The sequence below is a fragment of the Ctenocephalides felis genome, unplaced genomic scaffold, assembly GCF_003426905.1.
Source record: "Ctenocephalides felis isolate EL2017-DRISC unplaced genomic scaffold, ASM342690v1 CF-g0.4_SCAFFOLD_03018, whole genome shotgun sequence".
Classification (NCBI taxonomy): Eukaryota; Metazoa; Arthropoda; class Insecta; order Siphonaptera; family Pulicidae; genus Ctenocephalides; species Ctenocephalides felis.
Genome location: NW_020539172.1, coordinates 1 through 10,156, shown reverse-complemented (window position 1 = coordinate 10,156; position 10,156 = coordinate 1). Strand labels below are relative to the sequence as shown.

The following is a 10,156-nucleotide window of genomic DNA, read 5'->3' as shown; positions in this document are numbered from 1 at the left end:
GTTTCACAATTGATTTTTACTCTTGGTTTTGTTCCTTTCAAACTTTATTTGTTGATCGCTAATAACATTAAAGTTTAAGTTATGTCTTATCTAGTTGATGCTGTTATAAATTTTCACAATGCGCGATAAACGAGCACAAATAATAAACTTGAATGATACAATTTTATTCAATACTAACTTTTATAAAAGAACTTTATAGAATTTAATTTAAAGTATGTTTCTTGAGATATTTTGTAATGGAATTCTGAAGGAGCTGATTTTGCAATTTTTATAATAAAAGTTATAATATATTGAAATATTGAAGTTTATCGTCAATTTTTATTGAAATACTTAATTAGATCGGAAAGCGTTTCAGAAAAACGAGAACGTACATGTTTAAGTATATCAATCATGATTTACAGTCTAGTAGGTTTTTATTGTATTTTAATTATTAGTATATGATATCAATATTACTCATTGATAAATTTTAGAAATAACCGCTTCTATGATGCTCTCGAAAAAAGTTGCAAGAAGTAGTAGGTATCCTCTAAAAAAGTTCAGAATATACCTATACGTAAAAACTATTTTGGTGATACACATTTTCTAGCTGAAGCACATTCATTATTTAATTTACATTACTAAATAATATATTACAATATTTCATTTTTTCTAGAATTCGCCAAGAGAAGAACGGTGGAGCATGGTGTCCCAAAGCGCAGATCAGTGGCGAAGTCCACGAATACCTGGAGGTGGACCTGGTAAGGGACCATCTCATAACGTGGACAGAAACCCAGGGCCGATTTGGAAATGGCCAAGGCCAAGAATATGCCGAGGCATTTCTTGTTGAATATTGGAGAGCAGCCCTCGATAGATGGGTGATATATAAAGATGCCAGGGGCGATAAAGTAAGTAACTACTTTCAAATTTTCACAGACTTAGACTGTTGCTGTTTATAATATATAGCTTTGCTTACTTATTGCGAAAATATTTATGTAGATTGGTTGGTTTTACTAAATCCATACATCGTAAATTTAAAAAAGTAGATGTAGCTTTACATAAAATAAAAATTTTGAGTTGATTTATAGTTCTCCTGTTTCAATTATTTCCTATCAATATTTAATTGACAACACCAATGATTCCATTAACGTAGATAACCTTTTCATTACAAATATCATGTAATCGGTTTTGCGGCTCTAATTATTTTAACAGAACCTCTTATGGGAATTGGTTGTTTCATTTATAATAGATATTTAATTGAAACATTGCATTATACAGTTAATGTTATTCCGATATGTGCATATTTTAATTAGTCCACATATTTATAATGCAAACGAATGGCATTGCTATGGACCTGTATTAAGCAGTCATTTCATGATATATTTATTTGCGGTTAAATATCTATAAATTAAATTTAGAAATATTCGTTCATTATCGCATATCAAAATAATATTTTCAAATTAATTATTCAACATATTTTGAGCATGGGGGAATAGCTGCATTTTATATAATTTAAATGAACAGGCATGAAATCATCACAGATAATGATTTAGAAAAATCTCAATATTTATTACAGTTTTTTTGATGCTGCATATAATGCTTTTATTAAAGCAATTCATCAATATGTTCACTTTGAAATTTTTTTAAAAAACATGTTTATTTTCGAATATTGGCTTCGATTACTTAGATCATTTAGTCACATACATCATTTCATTTTTATATTTTATACATTTTTTATAAATGTTAAAATTTGTTATATATGTTCTACTATTTTATATATGTTCTATACTAGCTTTTTATTTATATCTTTTTCTATCCAATAATTTGCTCTTTGCAACTGATTTGCATCTTTTCTTCTAGATCCGATTCTCTCTAAATCCGCTCTTTCTTTTCTTTTTAATTCTAATTTTATTTAAATTTATCTCAACAATTTAAACTCTATTTCATTTCAAATTAACTATTATTAAATTCTACTTATCTAATTCTCCTTTATCTAAGCAATTTCAAATCGAAAACTACAATTATATTTAATTTTAACTCAATTCTTTGTCATTGCCATTTGAGGATCGGTGGCGTGTGATTCGGGCACGATACTGACTGAGCTATTTTCTTTCAAATGACATAAGATTTTATAAGCATCACAAATATAACATACTATTCATTTTTAAATAATATTATTAAATCATGCACCAGTTTGTTGTTAACACCACAATGCTATAATATTGATAGAGATTTGTATGAATACTTAACATAAATTTTAACATTGAAAATTTTATATAAATATTTCCCCAGATCATCATTATGATTAAATACATATATATTATGATAATTAATCCAATTTGAATATTTTGGACAAATTAAATTGTTATTCACAACTCCATAACGGTTGATCGAATATGCCAAATTATTATATTGCATTATTATTATTATAATCCTAGATTCATTAATTAAATATGAAAACTAATTCTAGCAGCAAACCTATAATTCACAAATCGGTATTAGTCTCCCAATTCGATGTACCCAACACAATCACGTTTCTGTATGATTTCACATTTAATCTATATGATCCAGGGTGTATGATCAAATGCCAATTCTGCATTTAATTATTCACTAATTACCGAGTATATTAAAAAGCTGTTTTCATGTTTAAATTGATATTAAATTAAAACCTGATATGTGTACAATGTAGTATAGAATTTGCAAGCTCGGCACACAGTTCTGGCAGCTCATTAACATTTGCATATACTAATTTGTGCTCGTTTTGCATAATTGTACGGAGCGGCTCTCGCTTTTGATTTGCAGCAATGTTTAATTTTTAATGCGTTCGGATTTTATAGAGCGTGTGTGTGTACTCGACAAATATGTGTTTTTGCTGAATAACGCACAGTATTTTGCTTTATTCAACCTTTGCGAGCTAAAACGTATTTGTAGTTTTAATGGAATGAATTTTATTAACATAAACCAGTTCAAGCCTAAGATATGAACGTAATGAAGTGTTGACGATTCATTTACAACTACAAAAGATTCATAATCTTTTTTTTATTTGAACGACAAAAATCTCGTTCTATGCAACTGAGGACAACCAGAACACTACTGTTAGCCCAAAATTTTGAATTAGAATTAATAAATTAATCTGCCTATGATACTATTAATTGCCATTTATTTTCCAAAATGAAGGTCCGGACTATGTGGTGAGTAAGACATTCCAATCAAGCTTCAATAATATTTTCCGGGTTGCCAAAGATATGTGAGGTCTATAATGGTATAAATCACCGTTTGATTTGCTAATTCTGGCCATTTTTTCAACTGCATTGTTTAATTTTGTTAATTGTTTAAGGTAGACATCGTAATAATAAATATAGACAATTTAACTGGACAACCAAAGCGTTTTTCATCTTTGAGTGAAAAATCACCAGAACAAAATTTGGTATACATAATTTCATAATAATAAATTATAAATTATGTATTTGATAGCATTGAAAATATTTATAATATTTAAAAACAATAATGTAATTAAAGTCATACTTCAAATATGACATGATCGGTTTGTCATTGTAATTAACATTTAGAACTTGAACCTTTATTAGAGAAATGAAGTAATTGATGATTGATAAATTCTATAATATTCGTTCACACAGTGGATTTCACTCATGTAATTGTGTTTGAAGAACTTCATGTAATTAAAATTAACATATATTCATTGACTGCTTGTATTTTTTTTACTTTTTCGCTGGCTAAACAATCTCATTCTTTAAGCAGCTGTAATATCTGTCTTGCCTATGAATAAATTTTCCATTTTAATAATTTCAAAGATTTATAGAAACTACTATTATATAAGAATAACTATTATAAGAATAACATAGAAATTATTTCAATAAACTTACGTTTCTTACACGGAACAAATGTTTCATATGTTTTATTATTTTCATTACTGTTATTTACATGGTAAATTATTCTTCTGATTCAAGCATATTTTTTATTAAATCAAGATTTGTACTACGATGTAACCTTAAAATCTAATGACATTACGATCTTCTCGTTGTTGTATGCATACAACGAAAGATCTCTATTCACTCGACACGACGACTAATCACATTCGACCCGTATAGAAATGATTTCATCGAGAGCAATGACGAACCGTTCGGGCGTAACGCAAGTTCGCCTAAAGAAGTTTTACTTCAAAATATATTTATATAGGAAAAACTCATAAAATTCCGTTTATATCTTTTAAGACCATATAATGTCTAGCTAAAAGCAAATGTGTACTCATGCGAACTGAAACATTACAAAAACCCATAAAACCTAAGACGCGCAAAAAATGTTCGGAACGCCGTTTCGCAGAAACCGAAATATTCAAAATTCCATTTCTTTCTATTTCCATTAACACGCGTGCACTCAATATACATTTTCAAAATTGTACAAGTTTGCAGTCCATACGGATTCGCATTAAACGAAATTCGTACGAGACGGCGGAATTACTTTCAAATGAGCAAACACATTACACGAGTATACTCGGAAAAGCCGGAGGCATCTCCCGGAAAATATGTATTATTCATTATGCATTTAATTTGAATGAATCTTTCGCTTTTCTCGCGCTGCAATATCATATTTATTCGGATTATCGCAAACCCGAAATATACATGGAAAGCTGGGTAGAGGCGAGGTTAGATGTCTTGAGTAATTGTATCAAACGGTTTAATGCAAATCGCTTTTCGGTTCGTAAATTTGAATAGCTGTTTTGTTTACTTGTATTATTTGCCGTAAGTAAACAAGATTCATTGACATCTATATGACAGGCAGAAGACCCATATCTAATCGAGCGGAATGAGTTCACATTGTATCAGTGTTAAATGTAATTATATACCCAAACAAACTAATTTAATGTTTATATTTATTTTAATATGTTGCTTGTATCGTACACACAAAAATAAAGTGTTAAATAATTACTTCATCGACTTTTGATAAGTTTTCTATTATCATTTCTGGACAAAAACAATTCCTAAAATTCCTAAATCACTGCAATTCTCCGCCTTCAGTCGCTTTGTCATGGCAGATTTTCTTATTCGTTTTTCTCTCTCTGGGAAATCTTCTATACAGAGAAGCTTGAACACAAATTGAAATTATAATTGCATGTTCCATGTTCTGTTCGGCGTGTCCTTTCTGATTCCGAGTTTCACGCAGGGAAAACCACGATATCCACCCAAAGTCCTTATACTTTGTTTTAATTTTTTTCCCTTGCGGGAAAATAATATTCGAATGCGCTGTTTGGCTTTTCTGAAACTTGGGTAAATATAAATATAAAATAATTATATTATATTATTTTACAGTAGCGGATATATACTCTTAAAAATCACTGTATGACCGTTTTGATCTAAATTCTCTAGAAATTCGACCATAGATTTTATAATTTGAATTTATTCTAACATTAATAATTTTGTTTTAATATCTTGTTTCTTATATTGAGTTATATTTTTATTATTTGAACAAATAAATTATTTAATTAGTATTTATATGTATACATTTATGGATTCAAAAACTAATCATCCAATCGCTGCGAAAATTTGGAAAACTGATAGATTAGGTTAGGTTAGTTAGTTAGTTATCCGCGGACAGATTTTCGCATATTTTGATTGAAACCAAGTGGTAGAGATTAATCACTCCGACAAATTTTTAAATATTATAAATAATTATTTTATTTTGTTATAATACGTATATACAAATCCTTATAACCCTGAATTTTCACGCTCTTACAGCATGCCTTTATTTTGTAAGAATTATTATAGTAATTATATTTTTATAGTATTTTTTATGCTTTAAATTATAAATTTTCATTTGATCAATGTATATTCATATTATACATTTTCCTCCAATCTGATAACAATACATATAAGTGGTTTAAAACCAAAATCAGATATTCTGTATTCGGTTGCACGTTTTGCGGCATCCCTCATCAGATTATATTCTGTATCTGTCAGTAAGTTGTAAGGCATCAATCATTCGGAATATTTTAAACCCACGATCACCACACACAGATTAGCCCAGTGACCTAAGCAAATGGTATATAAACCCACTATCATATATAGCCAAGTTGAAGATAATGTCAAGATTCACAGCTTGGAAAACTTTCCTAGTTTAGTGCAAATCAGATTTTTTAATAAATTCAAAAAATAAAAATTTAAAAATTATAAATATTTTTATTCAAGAGTATCTATAGGTACATCAAAATTCAGAGATAAAAATAGATATATCAATAAAAAAACAATATTGAGTGTGACATACAAAAATGGATTCAGGAAAATTTCACCAAGACAAAATAAATAATGAAAAGATATTTTTATACAAAATTAATTAAAATTCATATCGTTATACTTTTTCCAAATATTTCTTATTGTCATAATGTTAACAAATCCAACTCTAATTTTATTACTTCCAGCAGACCGTCTGCATGTTATTTTTTCGCTAGACTAAATTTCTTAGTCTCCAGACGTAACAAAAATAACAGAGCATCTCATATACGTTGTTATTTTTTCTTGGGACTAATTAAATTCCAGAAAAATATTTATTGTTTGCTCTACGATTTTTAAAATACATTAGAACTTGTTTTACCGAATATACGCGATTCCAGAAAAATAGATAAATGATAAAAAATATATTTATATAAACAACAAATATAATTGTGCATTTTATTTGAGAAAAAAATATTGATATAAATTTATTGATTTTTTTTCGATCAATATGTAACACAACGATAAATAGCTATAATGTTTGTATATAATACTAATTACATATATAGGGAAAAGTCCCGTAGCTCCGGTCGGCACCAAGCTCCGGACACTCTATTTAACACGTATCATTTAAGCAAGTATAAATCTTTTCATTTCAAAATACAAGTGAAAGGGGCACTGGGGGCACACAGGTACAGGATCATGCGCTGTAATAGTGGAAACAAGTTGCAATAGTGGACTATCGCATGAGAAATCAGATATTATTTTTCGTTCACAAATCTAGAATATAGCCAAAGTAAATTTCATGTTTTTAGTCACCAAAGTATAACAAAATTCACTTTTACGATATTCTAATATTACCACTAAGGGCAAAAAATTAATAACTGATTTCTGATTCCTGATACAAGAGCCTATTCGTGGCAAGTTTGCCAAACATTGGCTTATTGCTCGACCCATATAATAGGTTATCTGCAAATATCTGTGGTGTGGGAACTTCAGTGCCCATATCAAACGTTCTGACCGCAGTTGATCTGGGACTGACGGTTCGCTCGCTGATATGATCAGCGTTCGCCTAGATTTGATGAGTCCTGTGCCCATGATACGGAAACAGGACTATGTGCAAGTACAAAGACTTGCAATGATACGTTTTTGCTTTGTAGGGAATGGAAATTTTTGATTTCATCAGAAAATGATTGACATCATGAAAAAAAATGTAATTGTTTATTTTCTGGAAGCTATTCAAATGTTTAGGAAAAATCAATCTAGCTGCAATAAGAGCTTGGTTCTAATGTTTTCAAATATATTTAGCATTGTTTAGATGCTGTTATACCAAATGCCACTTCTATTTTGTTAAGAATAACTTTCGCATTCGAAAATTTCTAAATTCCATTTCGAAATACATTAGCTCCGCCATTCATCATATTTCTCTCCACAATAGCAAAGTATTGAATCTCGGAACAGATTCAAAACAGCCATCAGTCTTATCAGTACGACACATCACCGCTTTCTATTTGTACAAGAGCACTTTATAATAATAATACGAATATGTTGGAGATCAAATCTGGTTCGCATTAATTTCTCTATTGATATGGCTTGGCTGCTGCATTGACTGCGCACATATTTAAACTTCTATTGAAAACACGGCTCGTACTAATTTCAGCTATCTAACAATTCATTGTGTTTGAATCTCGCGCGTTTCCACCGCGGACGTGGACCTTTGATCTCCGGGCGGCGGCGCTGTTCCTTCCATTACTCCTTGAGAGTTTACTCAGCCGTTATTTTAGATATGACTACGGCATAGTTCGTACAACTTGGTCTCGTAGTAATTGTTCTGATTTTATCGCGTCCATTTTCGAAAACTTATTATAATTTTCATCGCATTGTCTCGTGCTAAAACTTTAAACGAATCGGATTTCGAGCTATAATAAAACTTGCGCGTTTCTCCCTAATTGTATTGTAATGATAATGCACCGAAAAGAAATATTGTAGAATATAGAGGGAAAGTTAGGAGTTATTATTATGAATTATTACAAAGAGGTTTAATCAGTTAATATAAATTATAAAGCATATTGTGTAGAAACTTATGCGCTAAAAATAATTCATTAAAATTGATATAATACTCAAAAGCCATCGAGAAACCAACGAGACCTACAATCTAAAAAACATTGTCTATCAAATGAAAACAACAGTGTCAATTTTTTTGTCCTCAATGTGAATAATCGATACTTTTTTCAGATTTTCTTACAGAACTTTATGTAATATGTTTTATATTTTTTCAGGTGTTAACGGGGAACAGTAACACATATTTGGTAGTTCGTCAAGAATTAGAATTACCTTTTGTGGCGAGCAGAGTTCGTTTTATACCTTACAGTGAACATCCACGTACTGTCTGCATGCGAGTGGAGATATATGGATGCCCCTGGGAACGTAAGTCGATTTTAATTTATACTAGTTATAACGGATTGTTCAATATAATTGATCAATTTTTTAAAAAATATTGTTCAATATATACTAAACTAATGTCGAATACTGAAACACTTGAATTTTTCCTGGTTCTTGGTTTTGATTAGGATTCTGTATAAAGAGATTCTTAATTTGATACTTGGTTGAATTCTCGATTAGATAATTGATAAAATTATTGATTCCTGATTTTTTACGATTATATAGTCTGCTTACTGATAACGTTTACTTTTGGTAAAAGCGATTAACTAATGTTTACCACTAACTTGTTCTTTTTGCTGATGGCAATTTTCCTCAAAACGCCGTTCTCTCAAGCAAACAAAAATTTGCGAACAAAATATTTGGTGGCAGCGGAAGTATAATACCGCTGCTACCAAAATATTTTTATTTCTAAACAAGTTATGCAGCGCCAAAAAAGTATTAGTATTTTGAAATGTTGATGAAAAGATCAGTGATATTTTACATTTAATATTAAATTTAAGTTGATAAATTTATTGTGAGACAATCCTATATTATTTTACCACGTGGTTGATTTTTTATTTCTACTGATGTATCATTTACAAAATACGAAATTGATAGATTTATTCCCTTTAAATAATTCAGATTGCTCATACCCACTGAGCATACGTAATCGCGTATACATAATGTATGTTTAGCGCTATGATTTAATGCTCTATAACGCGGGCAAGCCGTTTCCTGTGGGTGATATTACGAGTTGTACGTTTTGCCGTTTCTTGTTTTGGTGTTATATAAATTTCTTACGTCGCAGCGTTATTTAATATTTATATTACGCCAGGGGTACGGCACCCTGTGAGGCGTGCTCGTTTATATTAGTTATAAAGGAAATACGAACGCCAAAATCGGGTCAGATCGGAATGTAGTGCGGAATTTGAAGAACGAGGGAATAGATTACTCGATTTAAGAATTGCTATAATCTAATTTTTGCTGCAACTAAAGGGTTAGCTGCCAGTCTATCCAAAATGGTACATTTATAGTTTTTAACTAATTGTTTTACACGTTAAATTAATTATATTCCCATGAACGATCTTCTCGTTGCTGGTTCTTCCCTATTACTTGTTTTTGAAGCTACTTCGCAAGTTTGTAGGTTATGCAGCAAAACTGGCCAAGTCCGCAGTTAGTTTAGTGCAGCGCACGAACTGAATGGCAATTTAACGAAGAAAGAAGCAATAGAAATCCAATCACTATCTTTTATTGTATGTTTTGTTATGTGAGCATTTTTTCTTTCTTTCGTTCGACCACGTACGAACGTATTTTTACAGGTAAACTGATAATCGGAAACGTATTTTTGGTAGAATTGGTTTAAAAAAATAAGCTAATTTGTATCATTGATAAGAAACCTATCTCGTCATACTAAACATTTAACAATTGTTTGGTAGTCAAAGTTTTAAATTTTTCCTAAGCATTTTTACTGGGAATATGTTTGTTTATAGATTATGGTTCCTTCTCATATTCTCATATGTAAAATAATTAGCAAG

General features: G+C 30.2%; 1 protein-coding gene across 1 annotated transcript; it reads left to right on the top strand.

Moving 5' to 3' along the window:
* Positions 1 to 652: 652 nt before the first annotated feature.
* On the top strand, positions 653 to 8,627 carry LOC113381711 (discoidin domain-containing receptor tyrosine kinase B-like; the record flags this gene model as incomplete). Its single annotated transcript, XM_026620447.1, has 2 exons — positions 653 to 884; positions 8,480 to 8,627. Coding segments are annotated over 2 exons (380 nt in total), but the record flags the coding sequence as incomplete, so codon positions are not given.
* Between the last annotated feature and the right edge of the window lie 1,529 nt (positions 8,628 to 10,156).